This window comes from Podarcis liolepis (genome assembly GCF_965112155.1).
Source record: "Podarcis liolepis genome assembly, chromosome: 4".
NCBI lineage: Eukaryota > Metazoa > Chordata > Lepidosauria > Squamata > Lacertidae > Podarcis > Podarcis liolepis.
The window spans coordinates 34,456,227-34,478,190 of record NC_139558.1 but is presented as its reverse complement, the minus strand read 5'-3'; the positions used below and the strand labels follow the sequence as shown (position 1 = coordinate 34,478,190).

The following is a 21,964-nucleotide window of genomic DNA, read 5'->3' as shown; positions in this document are numbered from 1 at the left end:
ATAAATATTGGTCTAGATGCACAGCCCTACCTCTTTAACACAAAAATTGGACGCATGTGTCTTTAAGAGGGCAGCTTTCTATTGGAAATGCTTGTGTAGGGAATAAAAGATGGCTGGCTTTATTGGACTGGCTGGGTCTTTATGTGAACATTACTAAAATTGCTACCTAAGCTAAAATGGCATACTGGCACTAGTGCTACCTGTATTAATCAAGGCACATTTTGGGCACAGAAGTATACTTTCAGTTCACTAAAACATCACAAGCTGTACTGCTAATGAAGAAGGGAAAACCAGTTTTAAAATAATGAACCTTCTGTAGTTTTTGTATGTGATTCTTTTTTCTTTTCTTTTTGAAAAAATTGTGTTGTAGTTCAACAGTATTCCAAATCAAAATGACCATAAGGTGAGCTGCAAAACAAACAGTACAGTTGGGTGTGTTACTTTCTTTTCACTAATATAACTATAATTGTTGTGTTATTATGGTACAATATCTTGCAGTGAATGACAACACAACTAAAGAGTTTGATCCTGCAAATTCTCCATCCAAGAATATTTTCAAGCTTGTTTGTTCCTTTTGTGTACAATTTTGATTATTTGGTTCTTTTTGTAGTGTCACAGTAAAAAGAAGATGCATACCTTGGCTTTCATATATATTTAAAAACCGAGTCGGCTCCCTTAATATGGATAGATCCAGAAGTGTGTTTTTGGCTTCCTGATAACTAATTTTTAAATATGTGTATCTAGAACCTCCACAAGAATTTCATTTCATTTTGGGGTACTTACTGAAAAACCTAAGTATATTGGCACATTATGGCTTTGTCAAAATTGACAAGGGAGTGGACAGATTTTTCTTCCTGATCTGATGTTAAATTATTTTCTTTAACCTTGTAATATTGCAAGGCAACTGAAGCAATTTGGGGAGGGGGATTTTTTGAGTGTGGATAATTTAGAGAATAATTTGTAGCAAGTTACAGAGAGTTGGCACAACTTTTGTATAGACGATAAAATTGGGTAGACATGACACATTGCTCAGTGACCCAGAGGTGGGCATAAGAAAGACTTGTCTCTCTGGATTTAAGCAAGGCCAGTCTAGGTCAACATTCTGTCCCCAACAGTTCCCAATGTTATGCCTTCAACAGAGCTAGGTGATGCTTCTGGGAGTACACAACAAGCCATGATGCAAATGACCATCGTCTTACTCTCTGTTCCTTCCATCTGATAGTCAGTGCTCTACTGCCACTGAATGGGAAGGTTGCATTTCATTGTCATGGCTGATAGTTCTTGATAGACCTATCTTCAGTCTATACAACTGCCTTGCAACACTTCCTAATTGGTAGATTATCAATGTGACGATGAAATGTCAAACACTCATTTCCACCTCTTTGACTGAGCTTTGTGAGTCATGCAAAAATATTTGGAATAAAGGAAAAAAAGAGGACTACCCATAGAACTCTGAAACAAAACTGAAAAGTCATTCACCTCCTTTCTTTGCAAATGCTTTTCTACTGGCTCATTCATCTCTACTTCACCTGGGACCTTAGCAGTGATAAGGTTAATGATAAGGTCTTGAGGCATTGTGGTCATTTTTGGATATGTGCATGTCTTGTGGGAGATGAGAAACACATTCAGTTTGAAAATACGAGGAAGAGAAAAGGTTGCTGGGTGGTTCTAATTGGATTGTCTTCTTCCTCCAATGGTCCATAAAGACATCTCGGTCTGGGAAATGTGAGTTCTGCAAGCTACATGAGTCACATATCCAAAGTAAGGTGTGTAGGCAGCATATAAAAATATTTTATAGTACTTTCATGTTTCTTCTCTTGAAAGCATAACCCCTGTCCGATTAAGTGGCACTTTTTATCACCTCAAAAAAATAAAGAATGAAGGAAAATCTCAGTTTTGTACTTTGGGATAATGGTAGTCATCAAATATCTGAATAATCAGAACTTTCCTCACTGAATGAAGATGTTCTGCTAGAGGAACTTCACTGATGATCTTTGAATAACATTTAAAGCAGGGCTGGCGAACTTCCCATCAGCCCCAGTTAGTATGCCAAATGTTCAGGGATGATGGGAGTTGTAGTGCAACAACATCTGGAGGGCTACAGGTTCCCCAACCTTGCTTTAGATGCTGCTCAACCAATAAGTGAAGTTGACCTGCATATACTTTACACAAGAATACAGCAGCAGAAAATGTCGTTGTTTCATATGTAGTCCAAATATTATGATTTTCCCCTAAAGCACAGTTTAAAAAGTTTGGACCAATTCTATTCATCACTGTGCTAAGAAAACTTCCCATACAATTGTAAACTAAGATCACAGCACTGATACTGGCTTCCTTCTGTTGGCGGTAGAACTGGACTCCAGTCCCCCCACCACAGCAGCCATCAGTACTTCTGCACTGACAGCTGCCTCCTGCCTCCTGCCCCTGCTCTATCACTCATTAGTTTGGTTGTGAGGTGTTGTCAGTTCTAGAGAGAAGGCAGAAAGGGGCAGTATCCCCTCTCTAGGCCTCTCATGCTGCATCATCTATGCCTTTTTGGTCCATTGATATTACAAAGGCCATACAAATTTGTGTCAGCTAGCTATAATACTTTCTTGGGTTCCATGATCACTGCAGATGGTGACAGCAGTCACGAAATTAAAAGAAGCCTTCTTGGGAGAAAAGCAATGACAAACCTAGACAGCATCTTAAAAAGAAGAGACATCACCTTGCCAACAAAGGTCCGTATAGTTAAAGCTGTGGTTTCCTCAGTAGTGATGTATGGAAGTGAGAGCTGGACCATAAAGAAGGCTGATCGCCAAAGACTTGATGCTTTTGAATTATGGTGCTGGAGGAGACTCTTGAGAGTCCCATGGACTCCAAGAAGATCAAACCTATACATTCTTAAGGAAATCAGCTCTGAGTGCTCACTGGAAGGGCAGATCCTGAAGCTTAGGCTCCAATACTTTGGCCACCTCATGAGAAGAGAAAAGACTCTGGTGTTGGGAAGGATGGAGGGCACAAGGAGAAGGGGACGACAGAGGATGAGATGGTTGGATAGTGTTCTTGAAGCTAGCAACATGAGTTTGACTAAACTGTGGGAGGCAGTGGAAGACAGGAGTGCCTGGCGTGCTCTGGTCCATGGGGTTACGAAGAGTCGGACACGACTAAACGACTAAACAACAAGAAGCTATAATAGTAAGGACGTAAGCTTCTTGAATTCTGTTCAACTCAGAAGTGAGCAATTTATATTAAGCTGTGGCTGATCAACTCAGCAGAGTTGCACTGTATTCTACAAGCTGCTCCTTTTACAATGTTTGATCTGATTTGTGTGACATGGTAACCAAACCATTGTTTAATGAGACTGCATAAATATGCAGGTTCCCAGAGAGGACCTCATGTTTTGGCTCAGCATCTTCCATACTAGGGTTCCTGGTTAAGCTCTTGCCTCACTAACCCCAAGCTGTAGTTAAGGGAGTCTGCACATTTGCATTATCTGGCTAAGCTATACTTTGGCCTACCAAGCCATGCAAAACTGCCCTTTGTCTATCCTTCCCCTTTTGGAGAAGGATGTATTTTGGCCTATGTTCACTTATAGTAGTGTGATTAGTTCCAAATGCTATATATGGTATTAAGAGCGTAAAAATAATATTCTAAAATTATTTGAGTTGGCTTCTCTGTCTTTGAACACATTTTTTTCTGTGAATCCCATTTTGAAGGGATCACGGAGGCTTCATTTCCTTGGGAGAAATAAATGACATAGAATAGTTGGGAATGGAAACAAATGAGAAATCAATATGCCAATTAATTCAGACATGCTGTATAGCACTTTAGCTCATAGGTTAAGGCTCTAGTACAAGGACCACTTAGGGTAGTGCTGCTTATTTGAGAACCAAGGGCAAGGGGAGCTGCAGTTCTTGTCCAGCGTAAGTGGCTTGTAAATTACAGCCAATGGGCTGGATCAACAGAATATTGTATAGGGCAGTTATGTTCATCTACCTGTGAGTGCGGATGGGGTTTATTTTTTAATTTTTATGTGGGGGGGGGGGGAGAAGAATGAATTTGGCATTGGTGGATAATTGAGCGATGAATTCCATAAAAACAATAATGCTTCTACAAGGCACTAAATGCTCAACAAATGCTGCTTTTAATATTATGGGGAAATATGATTGCTGGTTGCCAGTTGACATAAGGTACTGCAATGGGGGGAGTTTTGATATGTGAAATGTTCGCTTCTACTGGACAAAAATTGGCAATAAAGAGCAGAAGATCTTTGTTGCTTATTTTACAGCATATCTTAATGATAAAGCAAGGGTTTTTAGTGTCAAAGAACAATCCCTACGATTTCCTCTTGCCCTTTCCTTTAAAACTTTTAATTGCTTCTATGTTGCAAAATAAAATATAAACCACTTGGACAAGCGTTGTCACCGATGCCTGCAAATTATGTTTCTTTCCTTCCATTATTTTCAAAAGCCAAGGGATGCGTTAACAGTCGCTTGGAAGAGATATCACAACACCAGTTAGAACTGCAGCAGGGATGCTCCAATATCACAGTTGGATCCGCCAGCTCCAGATTAAAATGGCACCTCTTTGTCATTAGTGGGAATAAGCCAAATAAATGACTTGCACAGTTATGTTTATAGGGATATGGGGTGAAATTACTGCTACATTTCTTTCCACTGAATATTTTCAGGGAAGGGAGTAGCATTACTGAGCCCGGCTGCGGCTGGGGAAGGCAGGATATAAATAATTTATTATTATTATTATTATTATTATTATTATTATTATTATTTTCTCCAGCTGTCTAGTTGACCACTTTGAAAACAGGAGGCAGGACTAGATGGACCATTGGCCTGATCCATCAGGCTCGTCTTATATTCTTACTCGGCCAAATCACTAGAATGGATCGTGGAAGCTGAAACAGGCATCTTCGTTTCAGTAGGATCCAGCAAGCTGGAGATCTTAGTGCTGAACCCTATTTTCTCTACGTCAGCCCTGAAAGTGGAGCAGCATTTTTGACTCCATTCTCAGTTTTTTTGTATTTTAAAAAAAGCTTGCTTCATTGTGAGAGGCGATCTTCCTATGATAAATAGTGTAGGTGGCACTGCCATCAGCTTCTCTGCGTAGGGCTCTTCCTTTAGCTTCTTGGCCCATTGAAGCAGCGATGGAATACCATGGGCAGTGCCCCCACGGATGTTCCACTTGCCCTGGCAAGTGTGCTGCTGCCATGTGACCCTCGTAAATGAGGCTTTTGGTGTTGGAGCGGCAGTAGTGCGGGGGGGGGGGGGGCAGCACCTTCCCATTTCAGCCGAGACAGTGAAATGGGGTGGGGGCACCTCTGCTTATGGCAGCAGTGTTGTAATTCACAGCCTACCATAATCACAGCCTGTTATGCCTCTGCTTAAATGATGTTACATCCATGTCATTCCAGAGGCATTTTTCGTCTCACTCTCAATAATCTCTGGCTGCAGCATCATTCAAACAGTCCCCTGAACCACTGGCTGTAGTTCCATCATTACAATTTCTAGATCAGGTCTAATGCTCTGGAAAACAACAGAACCCCTGGATCCATTCTAGAAATGGTTTCAGCCCTGGCAAAAGTCAACGTTCTGGCACAAAGTCAACTGTGGCCCTTGCTTAATTCTGGGACAAGCAGATCAAGGCAAAAGTTAGCTCAAGTCCGTATGCTTTTTCACATTTCTATAAGGTACTTGAAGAATGCATCGTAGGAAAGAAAAAAGGCTGGAAAAGTGGTTGTTTCAATGTCCTCCAGCACTGGTGATCAATTGGCTAAACTTCATTCACTGGAGGAAGTTCCTATCAGGGGCACAGGGTGACATCAAACATCAGAGTAGCTGAAGCCCATTGATTTCAATTGGTCAGCTTTGAATACGAGTTGGTTGGACATGGCTTCTTGTGTACAATAATTACCAGAACTAACACGAGCACAACAGTGCAGTGTCATGAAAAATGGTAGGGAAGAGCTGAGAAGCTTACATAGGCCCTTGAACTGTCCATTACTCCCTAAAAAGGGCATCCTCATGCTGTTATAATTATGGCACAGCATAAACAAATTGCAAATCATTTTACTTCATGCTGATCCCAATGAGATTAAGTGAATTGCATGCTTGTCTCCATCCGATTTTGTTGTGCTTGATACCCTCTTCAGAGGTAATTCATAACACACAAGGAAAATAGGCAATGTTTATATGAGTTCTGTTTTGTTGGAAGTGGGGTTTTACTCACTGGTCACTTACCTGAATCTAGTTTCTCTAGGTGAATTATTGTTTAAAGCGAACAATTTATTTTAAGCTGTGGCGGATCACCAAAGTCTTGCTGTACTCAAGCCATGTAATAGCTATCTGGTTCCAGAAATACAGGCACAGGAATTTGGAAGGCAAGCAAAGGAATCAGTAATAAATTCAATGGGTCAAAGTGGAAACGAGGGCAATGAAGAAGCAATAGATCCTATGAAAGGAGGAAAACCTCAACATATCTCATAAGCAGTCTACCACACAAATGCCAGGATGATATCATAAACCAAGTCAATGACTGTTTTCAGAGGGCAGAAGCCATAGAACTTTTAGTTACATGATTTTGTTTTGGGGGAGGGGGGGAATGACCATGATCCTGCCAAATATAAATATTTTTAAGTTTCATTGATTTCAATGCAAATAGTACAGTTATACCTCGGGTTGAATGTGCTTCGGGTTGAGCACATTCGAGTTGTGCTCCACGAAACCCGGAAGTAATGGAGTGCGTTACTTCTGGGTTTTGCCACTCACGCATGCGCAGACGCTCAAAATGACATCACACACATGCGTGGAAGCGGCAAAATGTGACCCCCGCGCGCGCAGACGCGCCGTCATGGCTTACGTTGTGTTCAGGATGGAAACGGGGCTCCGGAACAGATCCCATTCGCATCCCGAGGTACCACTGTAGTTTAATTCTCTCCAGATACTATCATTGGCTTCCACCTGTATTTGGAAGCATTGTTGAATTTTTGAGGATGAGGATTCCTGTCTACATTTGGTTATATTAAACACTTAGGTTATATATCTGTACAAATTTAGATTTGCCATGCTCAATGATTCATAGGGTGAAGGATGAAAATTTAAAGCCAATTTTCCTAAGAAAATTGGTTTAAGAGACTTTCAGACCCCTGAAATGTTGGCCTGTGAATGCATTGTCTGCACTATTTTCATAACATACTTGTTTTGTAACAAGATAGAATAAATGTCTTGCATGAATGTGTGGCACAGGGTTAAGATTTTTACCACCCAGGCAGCCCAAGATTTCTGTGAGGTGTTGTTTTTGTTTTTGTTTTTTGGCCAAGTTAGGAAATCAGTCACTTCTGATCAGATGAGGTACTTTGGTAAAAGAGCATTTTAAGCCGCAAATGATGTTGTTTGTTAATTACACAATTAATTGTCCAGATAAGGCACGGTATTGTGACTGAATCCCCATAGAAAATTAATGCTAGACTATAAAAGTACTGTCCTATAAAACGAGATTTCTGTTTACATATTTTTATGTAATTGGGGGGAAAGTGTGGCTTTCCCCTTCTATAACAGAGGTGAGAAGCCTTTGGCCCTACATTTGCTGTTGGATTTCAACTCCCATCAGCCCCAGCCAGCATAGCTTATGGTCAGGGATGATGAGATTTATAGTCCAGCAATATCTGAAGTGCCACAGCTTCACTACCCTCCTATAGAAATGAATGTCTAACTTCCCGTTGAAGGTCATGGAGCTGGATTACATTTTTGTACTTTTTCAAAGAAAGGCTCAGTGCAGTTACCAATGATCAGAATCTAATGTGGTCCACTGAAATGCACAGATTTTCATTGGATAGAGTGTTTGCAGGATCTGTTGCTAGGCCATAACTAGCTTGGTTTTCATACTTATGTTAGCAATTCAGGGGTGTATTTTGTTATTTCTTTGTTTTTGCAATGATAGCTCACGTTGTTCTTACCAGAGGTCCATGACTTTTAGTATACATATGTGTAGACTCTTCTACATTTCACAGCTTTTAGAAAAATATGAACTGAACTCAAAAACACCTCCCCATCCACAACCCTACATAAGAAGAGAAGGCTGAAGTCTTTTGAGGTTCTTTTTTAAAAAAACAAAACAACAGCATAACCCAAACAAATTAATATTTTGGTCTAAGATAAATATTTCAGAGTATCTTAGGACAGAGTGAAGTGCACTCCTAAATTCTTGAACCAGCCAGCTAGATAATTAGGACTATTGTACGTGTTAAACTACACTCTATCCTTGTGATGGAGTTTTGCTCTCAAAAACTGAATTCATTTAACATATTAGAAACATAGGAGGCTGCTTTTTTACCAAGTCAGACCAATAGTAAGTATCATTTCCCATGACTGGTAATGGTTCTCTAGGGTTTCACATGGGAGTCGGTCCTGTGTAAAACCCTGAAAAGATGCCACATTGAACTTGGGGACCTTTTGTATGCAAAATGACCACAATGCTCTACCACTGAGCTGTGGCCCTTCCCTTAATTTTTTCTTCTTCCATGTCAGAACTTCACTTAATTTTGTAAAAATTTTTTTACAGTTTTCAAATTAAGTATTCATTCCTTTAAAAAAAAAATCAAGAAAATTCCATTTCCTATATTTCTCATACTATTGTTTCCAACATGCTCTTGAGACTCATTCTCGCCTTCCCAATTTCAGAAGAAAATGAAAATAAATAGAACAATATGAACTGTGCACCACAGGCAATCATATCCATTTTGGAATAAGCAAAATTAAGGGTACAAATTGACAGAAAAAGGCATTTGATGGTATTGAGAGTACACTTTTGAAAATGCCATTCTATTCAAAGTTGGTGGATTTTTTTTTGACAGAAGTAATACTTAAAACTTTTAAAAAAGAAAATGTAGATATTTTGGCACATTTATACAGGACTCTTGGAAGGGATATGAAGGGCTTCACAATAATGAACAGTTTGCACAACACAAAAAATGTGACACTTTCAGCAATTTAATGTCTGTGTACCAAAAGTACAAAACACATTTCCAGTTTAAAATCTATTAGTAGTTTTAAAAAATCCCAATATCTCTTCATCCATAATAACTTTTCAAAATGCACTCTTTATTACAACTGAAGCTGCAGTATTTCACTTCTTTCCCAAGAAAATCCTGTTTGAACACATAAGGCTTCTGTTGTGCCAATACAGAGAGGAATGCTTACCAGTGCTGCTACTCCAAAGTGTGTGGAATTCCCTCACTAACAAGCGCTTCCCCCCATTCTTATCCAATTCATGACCTCAAAGGATAGCACATACAGATTAGGGCTTTCCAGTGGAATGAATGGGGGCCCTTGAATGTGCAAGGGATAACATGTGAACTCACATGGAATGGTGATAAGCAGAGCAATTCTATACTCACATTTATGTTGGTCATCTGTTGGTGTGACGTCATCTCCACTGTCAGAGTGGCGTTTTTGCCACTTCCTACGTCCAGTCAGCTAGCATAACTCAGGTATAGAATTGCACTCTGAGGTACATGAGTTTTATTCTGCACGGGCAGAATAAAACAAAACAGGATGGATCAGTAGCTTTCCCTCACTCCTAAATATCCATGAAAAAGAAAATCTAATGTATGGAAGAAACTTAATGGTAGCCTGCAATTAATCACACCCTCCTAGTGCTATTATATAGTGAACCGTACACCCAATCAGCTACAATCTGCTACACTACCATAAACAAGCTAAGCCTTATCAAGATTCAAGTACGTTATTCTAGAAATAATTTCCTGCAGTGTTCGACCAGTCAGATTAATTTCACAACTTGTATTAAAGGGGTGCTACATTAGTAACACCAACACCTCTATATTCATGAGAAGCAAATGTTTAGGTTTCAAGTCAATCATACATTTTTTTAAAAAAAAACCCTCAAATTAAAACCAAGACAAAAATATTATAAATCCCATGAAACGAATACCAGTGGCTTTTCAATGAACATCATAGATAGTCCACACCAATAAACATTTGCTCCCAGAATGTATTTAAAAGTTGGTGGGAATAATGTATGAATGAGTACTTGTCTTCAGCCTTCTTGCCTGAACGCTACATAGCAATTGGTAACCCAGGAAAAAAACACACCAGCAAATCCTCCGTTATGTAGGAACAATAAATAAACATTTGTTATACAATAGTGTCTGGTGTACTTAGCAAAATAATAATAATAATAATCTCATACTTGAAATGAATATTTTATTTTGTTGTTGTTTTTTTCAGGCAAAGGTGTAAATAAAATCTTCTCTTTCTCTGATGACAAAGCGTAAGGTGACCTTTACTCTGTGCGATGACACTGGCCAGGTCCTCATCTTCCACGTGTTCTCCATCCCTAAGAAGTGTGAAAACACAGTTTCCTTCACCATTTCTAGAGATAGAGATATCCAACCCAGTACACCAAGTTAAACAGCAGGAATGATGTCGGGAAGAAGACCCTTGAATAAGAGTCTAGTTCTAAGATGTCTATGTGTATCCTTCCTTTCCGCCACGAACCGGATTTACATTCTTCGTAACAGCAGAAAAAGCTCTGGCAGTCCTTCCCATCCAGACATTCATAGATACAATTGTCTTCAAATTCTTGCCAGTACATGGCATTATTCAATGCGATGACTGTAGGAGGAGGCCTCATCTCTAGCACAGAATAGTTCTAGGGGGGGAAAGAGAGGACAGAAGAGATAGTATCTTGGCTACTAGAGGGACTTCAGAGTTTTGGCATGCAGATACTTTGGGCTGGTCTAGACAAGCAGAGAAATCATGGAGTGCAGACATCCCCCTAGGACTGTACCACTTCAGCATTCAGGAAGGAATGGTACAGCTTAACTGTACCATGTCCATAGCTTTCATTGATAAACTCTGCATGGTGAAAAGCTGCACAGCGGGCTAGCGCCGAATACTAACAACTAAAGTCTTAAGGTTAATAGACACATTCTTTTTGTTGAATCAAAACCTGTGTTTTTGTATTAAGGCAAAGTATAAAGAAGCATGAAGGTGAAGCATTTATTTACTTCAGTTTTATTTCAATTTGCATTCATAAAGCTCAGGGGAAAGCAGAAGAAAGTATTTCCATTCATAGCAACATTTTAGGCTGTATTAATTTTTTTAAAAGAGGTTTAAAAACCGTACTCACCATCATGTGCCCGAAACTGACATCAGGTAGCTCAAAGTAAAAGAAATCAGAGAATAAGAAGAAAAACTCAGAAGAAATGACATGACTAGAATACACATTATATGGTGTAAACGTTTATACGTTTTTGCCAGTTTCTCAAATATTAAAGAGGAGGGGGGTTTTGTTACAGAATGTGAGGATCTTAAACATCCCATAAGATGCCTAGATCCTCACATTCTGTATCTAAACTGAATTGTCCAGATCCTGTCTGTGGGCAGGATCCAGCCCAAATTAAGCCCTTTTCACTTCCATGGGTTTCAACGGGAAGCAATAAAATGTGAGCTTAATTTAAAATCAATGGGATTCACGGGTCATGAATCAGGCTGTTATGTTTAATGACATGGGGGTGCTCCCCATGATTCATTCATGGCATTAAAACATTAAAGAAAATATATATATCACTACTTCAGAGAAGGATGAATACATCACTGAGCTACTTGAAACTTTTACATATTAATGTCCTGCCTGGAGGCAAAGGCACATATTAACCCTTCCCCTGTGGCTTAGAGGAAAAAAAGATCACAATACCTTTTTATTTGTAAAAATATATATATAAAGCCAAGGCTACAAAACTGTGGGAATTGTAAAATTTCAATATGGTCTGTGTAAAGTAGAAGAGAGAGCTTCTATGCTCTTGTGAATAGAAAAATTGCCGCATTTGACCAACTTTATGCCCGCCAGATGTTCTGGACTACACTTCTCATCCACACCAGTCAACATGGCCAAGGGAGGATAGGAGTTGTAGAACAAAACATCTGGAGGGAAAGTCTGTTCTACTGTGTTGCAATCCGTGTTCCAATTCTTCTCTTGGGCCACTTTCACACCTTTTAAAGAGCTATGGTGCCACTTAAAGCAGACATGGATTCCCCCCAAAGAATTTTGGGGACTGTAGTTTCCTAAAGGTCTTGAGAGTTGTTAGGAGAGCTCTATTTGCCTCACAGAGCTACACTTCTCCAGTGTTCCCCAGAAAGAGGTATTGACCGTTAAACCACTCTGGGAATTGCGCAAGTTATTATACCAACAAGTGGAGCAACACTTCCATGCCAACCTTCTGCCCTGGTTTCTAATGTTCAGTGATGCTCATGGTTGTGTCACAGCACACTCACCTGGTGCAAATGAAATTTGATGTGACCTGCTAGCACATCAGTCAAAAAGCCACATTTCCATAATGCAACAGGTTAACGGAACATCAGAAAACAGCACAGAAGCACTATCACAATAATTGGGAAAATTGCATTGTATTTCCTGCATCTGAATATTTCCCGCATGTCACAGAGGAGTGAAAACGTTGGATTCCACTCAACATCTGTTAATTCAGAAGTTTGGTCCTCCACTTCCCCCACCTCATCTTACCGACTTTTTCTTCTTTGTGCAGTGTGGCTTCCTGCAACTCGAGTAGTAGTTGAGGGTGGCATATTCCATCAGAGCAGCAAACACAAATAAGAAGCACACAGTCACAAAGAGGTCCATGGCAGTGACGTAGGAAACACGGGGTAAGGAGTTTCTTGCAATGGTGCTGAGAGTGGTCATGGTTAATACGGTGGTGATACCTGCAAATGAAAGCATGTCTTTTCATGTTTTTGAAAGGAAAACACACCCAGATGCAGAACAAAACTGTGATTCAATTATCGTTCTCTCTTTGAAGAAAGATGACTTCATTCTTCATGGCTTCACAAGTCACAATATAGTTTGGTAGGACTTCTCTGTGTGTGTGTGTGTGTGTGTGTGTGTGTGTGTGTAAAGAAAAGAAAAGCAGATCACTGTGCAGCCAAAACAGAACAGAATGGAGGGATTTGCCCCCTTTTATTTAAACAATCAGTGCCACTTGTAAGCAAAGGTCATTTTTTGATTGGCTTTCCAATCAATCTGCACAGTCTAAATTGTGCGGCTGGATTACAAACGATCGATTGCTATTACTGTTGATTTATCAGTCGCTGCCTAAGCCACCATCTCAAGGCGATTTGCACATATGATAATTAGAAACAGTTAAAAATCATGAAACAGCAAATATATTTAAAGAAGCCTAAAACTAGAACAAGTGGACGCTCATAGCAAAGGCTCGTTTATTTAGCTTGGGAAGCCTGTCAACTTGGGGAAAGTGTCTTCAATTGTTTCCAGACAGTACAAATAGTGGCCCCCGCAGATATCTCAACAGCAGTGCTATTCAACAGAAGAGGGGGAGGCACAGAAAAAGCAGGTTTCTGAGCTCTTGTGGTTCCTCTGGAAAAACTGTTTGTTTCAATGGGTGGGTGCTACACTGTTACTAAAACAGAAAAAGAGCAACAGGTGGTTTTCTGGTGGAAAGCCTCAGCAGATCAGGTACATCCTACATGTCTTATGTTGCTTGCTTCTGGCATATGTCGAAGATCTCAAGGTATCATATACTGTAGAATTATACCTTCATCAAATCATTTGAGAGCTCCAGATAAAATGAATTATTTTCCATTTCTCTCCCCCACTCCCTATCCACTTTCTGATTATCTTCATTATTTCATCATAAAACGTACCACATACTAAGACCTTTGCTGAAGGGGATAAAGCCCTCTCTTCATACCACCAAGAGCAGCTGCCAAGAGCACTGGTATTTTCACTAATTAATTTCACTGAGCGAAATTTCTCTCTGATGTATCTCAACTGAGGTTAATAGGAGTTACACCCAGGGAGCTTTTGGCCCACTGAGACTCTCTATTCATTCTGTCTAATTAACATTAATGATATAGAGGCATAAGGATGTTTTCAGCAGGTAGCCTTTGGCAGTATTGTAAACAAATGTATTTTTGGAATCAGGCACTCTTTACTATTTCGCCTGGGAGGGTTTCCACTTTCAGACTTAAATAAATGCCCAACTATGAAACAAACAGAACTGATGGCTGTCCTATAAAAAAAGCTCGCCTGAAACTGACCACAGTGGAGTAGTGGATGGGTGCTTTAATAGAAGACCTTTAGACTGCCATTATAACCCTATTTGCCCAGGAATAAGCTCCACTGAACTTAATGGGACTTACTTTTGAGTGGGTATGTACAGGATTACACCACATAGTGTTGTGCTTAGAGTATTGTACTCAAACAGTGGCTTCCCAAGTGGGCAGTACTGCCCCCTGGGGGTGGTGGGATTACTTAGGGGAGCACTGAAAGCCAAGGGGGAGATGACTATTAGACTTCAAAAAACTGGAATCACTGGTTCAAGTTCACCAGCTTTGTGGAATTAATCAAACAAAATAGTTTCAACTGGATTTTGAGCAAATGTGCAAATAATTGCTACTGTTTTGAATGTTCTTGTTTTATTATGTTCCTTAGTGGTTCATTGCGTTCGCCATTTTGAATAATGCTTTTTATAGGCAGGTTAGGGGGCACTGGGGATGGGCTTATGGAGCCAAGGGGGTGCTGCCTTGAAAAAAATTGGGAACCGCTGGACTAGTGCTAGGACTGGAACTAGGCAGACAAAGGTTCAAATCCCCATTCAGTCGTGGAACTCACCACATGACCTTGGGCCAAGAACAGTCTCTCAGCCTAGGTTACCTCACATGGTTCTTGTGAGGATAACATGGGAAGAAAGAGAACCATGCGTGCCATCTTGACATGCTTGGAAAAAAGTTGGGCTATAAATGCAATAATCAATACATACATAAAAGATCTGATTCATGCCTATCTGTCAGTTCCATGTAGATGTGTTTTTGGCTACTGATACTAATTGGTTGCCTTTGTCCATGGAGTTTTCTTGGCAGGGATACTGGAGTGGCTTGCTGGTTCCTGCTCCAGGTGTCACGAAATTAAAGGGCGCCTGCTCATTGGGAGAAAGGCAATGGCAAACCTAGACAGTATCTTAAAAAGCAGAGATACCACCTTGCCAACAAAGGTCCGTATAGTTAAAGCCATGGTTTTCCCAGTAGTGATATATGGAAGTGAGAGCTGGACCATAAAGAAGGCTGATCGCCGAAGAATTGATGCTTTTGAATTATGGTGCTGGAGGAGACTCTTGAGAGTCCCATGGACTGCAAGAAGATCAAATCTATCCATTCTTAAGGAAGTCAGTCCTGAGTGCTCCCTCGAAGGACAGGTCCTGAAGCTGAGATTCCAATACTTTGGCCACCTCATGAGAAGGGAAGACTCCCTGGAAAAGACCCTGATGTTGGGAAAGATTGAGGGCACAAGGAGAAGGGGATGACAGAGGACGAGATGGTTGGACGGTGTTCTCGAAGCTACAAACATGAATCTGACCAAACTGCGTGAGGCAGTGGAAGACAGAAGTACCTGGCGTGCTCTGGTCCATGGGGCCACGAAGAGTCGGACACGACTAAACAACAGCAACAACTAATTGGTTAGTGTGCCATCTCACAGATCCCAGGATCCATATTGTTCTCACTCTTGTTTTACAGATGATACGGAATAAAGATACAGTGATTTGATTCAGGCCACACGCAGGAAAGGATGCCTCAAGTGATCAGTTAAGGGCACATGCAAGCATGAGGACCCCTGATCAAATGCTTCAGAGCAGGACTGGGGTGAACACAACCCTGTCCACAGCTGATCTCAGTAGGGTGAGCAGGACTGTGTTCACCCTGGTCCTGCAACCCACCCTAGCAACCTCCCCTTTCCTACTGTCTTGAGGCAGGGGGAAGGCAGACAGCAAGGGCTTCAACACTTCAAGCTGGATTCAGACATTCCCCTGAACACGCAAAAGACAGGAGATGGGAAGGGGTGTGCATGCAAGCCTCGCCTGCAATGTTCTCAAGATGCTGTCTGGATTTTTGCACGAAGGGTTCATATATCAGTGTTGAAGTTTGCAATTTCATTATGTGGTGACCCTATTTCAATCCAGGTTTCAAATCTCATCTATTGACTCAGGTCAACAGGACAAGAAGGGTGCACATTTCCTTACAAAAAGATTCCCAAGACCTAATGGCTAACATATCTGCTGTTGGATGAGGATGGGATCTTGATAACCAGGACGTTACCCTGTCCCACAAATCTGCTGCAGATATCTCCCCGGGGGCAGCCTTGAATTCTGATTTGCACCTCTGCAGCCAAATATTTCCTAACCTCCTCATTTCCCCTTGACCATTCAAATGTTTAAAAGATAATAGTATCCTCTGATTAAACTTCTAACCCATGCCTCCCTTTGATCAGACTGATAACAGAGGTTTGCAGTGATAAGCAAGCTGCTTGTGGAAAGCCAGGGCCAGAGGGCTTTGCTGCCTGCTAAAAACCACTTGACATTTACACAATCTTTTTTCTTCCATAGAAAGTCGAGCATTGTGAAAATCTAATTCAAGAGCATGCTCTGTCATCATTTCATCACACTTTTGATAGAGAAATATTATTCACAGCTGTGCCCAATCATTTCTCATTTCCACAACTATGCCTAATCTAAAGTGGGTAGGGGGGGCACACGCAGAAATTTAGCAATGCCGAGTGGGTTTTTTCGGGGGGGGGGGATGCAGGGGTACGCATACCCCTAAACACTTTGTGGGTACGCATACCCCTAAACATTTTGTGGATCTAAGTTTGTCCTCTTAGAGGGGCAGTATTTCCATATGAGTAGGAAAATGAGAGTACCTCTAAACATTTTTAGCGGGGGGGGGGGGGGAGCACTGGCAATGCCTGTTTCTCATCCCCTCTCTTCAATACTACAGTAGTGGCAATAGCAAAGCTTTAATATTTGTCCCTTGATAGTGTTACACAACTCTTCCCCTTTTTCCATCTGTGAAACATGCTTTATATGGAGCATAAGCATGCAATTCTGTACATAATTACCCAGAAGTAAGCCAATATGACATGCATATCTATGCTGAACTGTGTGTTTGTGGCATTTTCTGCATATGTTTTACACTAGCAGCCCTTGGAAAATCAGTGTCTTTGATGGGGGTAGATAACCAGAATTCCTCCAGAAATTGTTGGACTACAGTTCCCGTCACTCCTGCCCATTGGTCATACTGGCAGGGGCTGATGGGCATCGTTGTTTAGCATCATCTGGAACGCCACAAGTTCTGCTTCTTCACCTTGAAATAAAACCCATGACATACACTCCAGATGTTATACTTTTGATGCTATCCGATGGCTGCATTTTTAAATCTGTTCCTCCTGTGTGGTTGTTGTTTTTTTACCCTTTGATCCTTTGTATATTATGAATGACAGCTCCCATCACCCCTGACTATAGCCCAGTAGACATCTGAAGATCACATATGAAGTCACCCTGATTTACTGTTTTGCAGATAAGATGCAGCCACAGGGAGGCAGAGTCTCCATCTGCATATATTGGCTTTTCTAATAAGTGGGGGAAATTGTTCATGTGGGATATTAGTGTTATCTGGAAGAAATCATCCCCCAACAACAAACGGTCCTTCTGCAGGAAGGAGAGGCAAGCATGAGCAGCAGGAGGAGAAACTGGGAACTGTGGGGGCTTACTGGATGGTTGCAGTTGAGCTAGACATTGGTAAAAGGTAAAGGGACCCCTGACTGTTAGGTCCAGTTGTGGCCGACTCTGGGGTTGCGGCGCTCATCTCGCTTTATTGGCCGAGGGAGCCGGCGTACAGCTTCCGGGTCATGTGGCCAGCATGACTAAGCCGCTTCTGGTGAACCAGAGCAGCGCACGGAAACGCCGTTTACCTTCCTGCTGGAGCGGTACCTATTTATCTACTTGCACTTTGACGTGCTTTTGAACTGCTAGGTTGGCAGGAGCAGAGACCGAGCAACTGGAGCTCACCCCGTTGCAGGGATTCAAACTGCTGACCTTCTGATCGGCAAGCCCTAGGCTCTGTGGTTTAACCCACCCTTAGACATTGGTAGAGCAGATGAAAGATTTGGTAAGCCAGCTACAGGGCTTGTGAACTGCCATGAGTGGTTGCATAATACACAGAACTCTGTGTATGCATAGTGGTGCTTTCTGGCCATGTGAAAGGGCAATTGGTTTGGGACCAATTGGTTTGGGATTTGTCCAGAATCAAAATTGTGTCTGCTTGTGGCTCCGGTTTCTCACAGTTACCCAAATGCAGTAACTACTCTGCCATTGCTGTTCATGAAAAGGAGCTCTGAGTCAGTCCAGAGTCCTCCTTCTACTGCCCCTAATAACTTCGCGCTGCAACAATGGTAGTGCTTTTCACAGCGCGACCTCTTCAGCAAAGTAATAAAGGGCACCAGGATTCCTTTCCCGTCTGCTTGATCTCCCTCACCATGACCAATCTCTTGGGGTTGGTTCACTTTGATTTCTCATTGTTTGATGACTCACAGCTGAGTAGATGAATTGAAAAAACCTCATTCATTGTGCTTTGAGGTGAGATGCAGTATTTGAAAGTTCTGCCTGTCGTGTTGGATCTACCGCCATGCCCCATTCATTCACATCTGCCTGTGTGGACTTGTTCTTAGAACACTGCATTCAGGATACCTTGCGATGGTAGTCTTAGCAGCTTGGATTAACAACCTTGACAATGTCATATCATAAGGAGGAGACTCCACCTATACATTTGCATACCACAACAAATCCAAACTAGAGGTGTGCCCTATCTGTGGGCAAAGAAATTGTGGGGATGTTTTTACCAATGGAGGATTTCCCTAGAGGGAGAAGAAATTCTCCAACATTTTCTTGAGGGGTGTATGTGTGTGTTTGAACTCACCATTAGTAGTGACAGTACTTCATTTTCTCCTAAGGTTTGGGTTTGGGGTTTGTGTCAGTGTGACCATCATTTTGCTCATCCCACAGTACTTTGAACTAGGTCTGGCACCAGCACTGGGCCAGACTGGTCCCTGGTCAAGGTACCTGTGTGCCTGAATGGTCCCTTCACTGACCCAGCCTGGACACACTGCCATTCATTGCCTATCTGCTAGGAGTCTGGGTGCTTTACAGCAGCAGCAGGTGGTGGTGCCACTTTTGAAGCTCAGCTCCCACCTGTGGTGGCTGCCTGCCATTTTAAGTTACCCAGAATGCAATGCCCTGGCCCATAGATGTATGAAATATATCAACTGATTGTATCTATAGCCCAGGGAACTGGTGTGGGGCAGTGAAAGCAGTAGCAGTGCTAGAGAAATCGTGTAACGATCACCCGGGGTTCCCAGTCATATACCCATTCATTGTTGTATGAGAATTCTTAGGGTGCTTCAAAAACAATGAGAAAGATAGAGTTTGCAATCTAAGAAACCCTGTTCTAATCTGCACTATACTATTAAATCCCTATTTTACCACTTTAAAAAGTCCTGGAAACGGTGGTTTGTTAAGGGTGCTGAGAGTTTTTAGGAAGACTCCCCTCACAAAGCTACAATCCCCAGAGTTCCCTAGGAAGAGGGATTGATGGTTAAACTACTCAGGCAGGAACAGAATGTCCAAATTTGCAGGATGCAAGCTGTCTCTTTCTCCCCCCGCCCCACTTCTCAATCTCTCTCTCTGACATATATATTTGCCATGAAGCAATTGTTCACTGGAAATTAGATTGAATTTCTCTACTAACAAAGAACATAGGCAGGATTCAAATCCACCGTGACACACACACAATTTTTTTTTTGAGAACTTACCCAGGGCTGTTCTTGCTGGTGTGGCATCCTTTTTAATCCAAAACGATACCCAGGATAAGACAACTGTTAATATACAGGGAATGTATGTTTGAATAGTGAAGTATCCCATTCTTCTACTTAAATCGAAGTATATAGTCATGACTATATAATCACCTGCAAGAATAAATAAATTGTATAATTTGGTGACTGGCTTGTAGAATCCAGTGGGAGTCTGCTCACATGAAGAAGGAAACAGAGAACATTGCTGTAATGACTTACAATGTTAACATTCATGGGTGACACAGTGCTTTGAATAGAGAATACCTTTATATCAGTGATGACAAGATCACCTGGGGCTGGAGAGCCAAACTTTTCCAGGGCCCACACCCAATTTTTTTTTTAACTATAAAAACCCCAACTCCCCCTAATTTGACATCAACATTATGTTAATCAGAATCTAAAATTTGAAACAAGGAACGCCCAACACATTCTGGCACCTGAGGAAAACTACAAAATAGCAGTGCACCACCACCAGTTCAGAGGAGTGAAAATCAGCTTGGGAATGAAAGGGGAGGGTGGAGATGAGGAGCAGGTGGCGGCGGCTCTTCCCAGGGGGTCCAGATCTGCTGCCCGAAGCAGATGCCTCATTCCACTTCATGGTCAAGCCACCCCTAATTTGAACTATTTGAATATGGCAATTTATATAATCTGAAACATGTACAGTGGTACCTCAGGTTACAGGCGCTTCAGGTTACAGACTCTGCTAACCCAGAAATAGTACCTCAGGTTAAGAACTTTGCTTCAGGATGAGAACAGAAATTACGCGGCGGCAGCAGCGGGAGGCCCCATTAGCTAAAGTGGTCTTCATGTTAAGAATATTTCAAGTTAAGAACAGACCTCCAGAATGAATTAAGTTCTTAACCTGAGGTACCACTGTACAGCAAATATATAATAATTAAAAGTTATTAGGTATATACATATTGTCCTTGATGTGACTTGGGACCCTAAGGGAAAATACTGCTGTGCCTTTCCAAAGTTGCTATCAGAACAGATGTATGCCTCAGTCCCCACCCCACCCCACAGTAGCCTTGACGATAACGCCACCATTTGTATAGTTTTTGTAATGGTGTGGGAGGCATAGGGCACATTGGGAACTCCCAAAGGGTCTGCTCCGGCTCCTAGGCCTTATGTTTGAAATTGCTAAGTGCTGCTTTCTGTTATCGACTCTGGAGCTTCTAAGAGGCAAATGAATTTTAAATCAACGGATTCGAATAGGTTGTGCAACATTACAGTCTAACGCAACGGAACTGTAATGAGAGACTATGTGAAAGTAAGCTTTCTTTGAAATGAGTGGGCTTAATTTCGAAATCTTGATTCCTTATTATCAAACAGAAGGTTGTCAAAGAAAGTGAGTTTTATCCACCAGGCTTAGACAATATGCAGTGTGGTTTTTGCAATACATGTAATTTGTATTTTCTGATTATGTGACAAAGCAGCTCTTTACGTGAAGTGCAACAGAAGTGTGAAATAATTACTTCACCTGGCAAAATATAAAATGAAAAAGAGATTCAATAATAACTTGAAAGGGAGAAATTTTGTTTAGGCTTACAAATTTAAATAATGTATTATTTGAATAATGTAATGTGGCCCCAGGCTTCTTACCACTTCTCTTCATTTTTAGCATGTTATTGATCTCAGTAATATATAGAGATAGCATTACAGCACAAAAGAAACAACACAGGAAATGACTTGGCTGATAAAAATGTGCCTTTTATTAAGGGATCATGTTCCCAGCTTTGAAGAAACTTATAAATAAAATTAAGTCAACTCTTAATAAGACTACCATATTCAGAGAGGATGCAATTACATGGCTGAAAGACTTTGTAGCAGGATTTGAATGAGATGTACGTGGGATCAGGAAAGAGGCAAGTGTTTGACAAATAAGGAAAGGTGAGCAAAGAGAGCAAGTGAATAATGTTAACTAGAAAAAAAGATTAGGTGGCTCCTAGAAGAATGTCAACTAGCTCTTTTGAAATAAATTAAAAAATTAAAAAATTGTCCAGTAGCACCTTCATCAGTAGGTTTGCCATACCCATTTTCCAGTTGGTTATCATCTGTCTGAACACCTGGAGAACCATGCATTTTCTGTACTGGTTCCTGTTTTTTGGAATGTCATTGCACTGGAGTTTCTACAGACAGAGCCTCTTTCCAGACAAAAGTATTCAAAAAGTAGCTTTCCGATTAGTTAGGAGACTTTAATTGATTGAATTGTGACTTGTTTAACCCAACCCTCCTTGTA

General features: G+C 41.2%; 1 protein-coding gene across 3 annotated transcripts in view; it reads right to left on the bottom strand.

Annotated features, from left to right (window-relative positions):
* Positions 1 to 441: 441 nt before the first annotated feature.
* GABRG3 (gamma-aminobutyric acid type A receptor subunit gamma3) overlaps positions 442 to 21,964 on the bottom strand; it is a 317,527-nt gene continuing 296,004 nt past the window's right edge. For 2 of the 3 annotated variants that reach the window (XM_083501729.1, XM_083501731.1), the window contains 4 exons: positions 19,687 to 19,839; positions 12,538 to 12,734; positions 11,146 to 11,175; positions 442 to 10,665 (listed from right to left, as the gene is read on the bottom strand). In XM_083501729.1, the coding sequence (XP_083357855.1) occupies positions 10,387 to 10,665; positions 11,146 to 11,175; positions 12,538 to 12,734; positions 19,687 to 19,839 (659 nt within the window). In that variant the 3' untranslated portion in view covers positions 442 to 10,386. The remainder of the gene's footprint in view (positions 10,666 to 11,145; positions 11,176 to 12,537; positions 12,735 to 19,686; positions 19,840 to 21,964) is intronic. The other variant, XM_083501730.1, reaches the window with a different exon arrangement.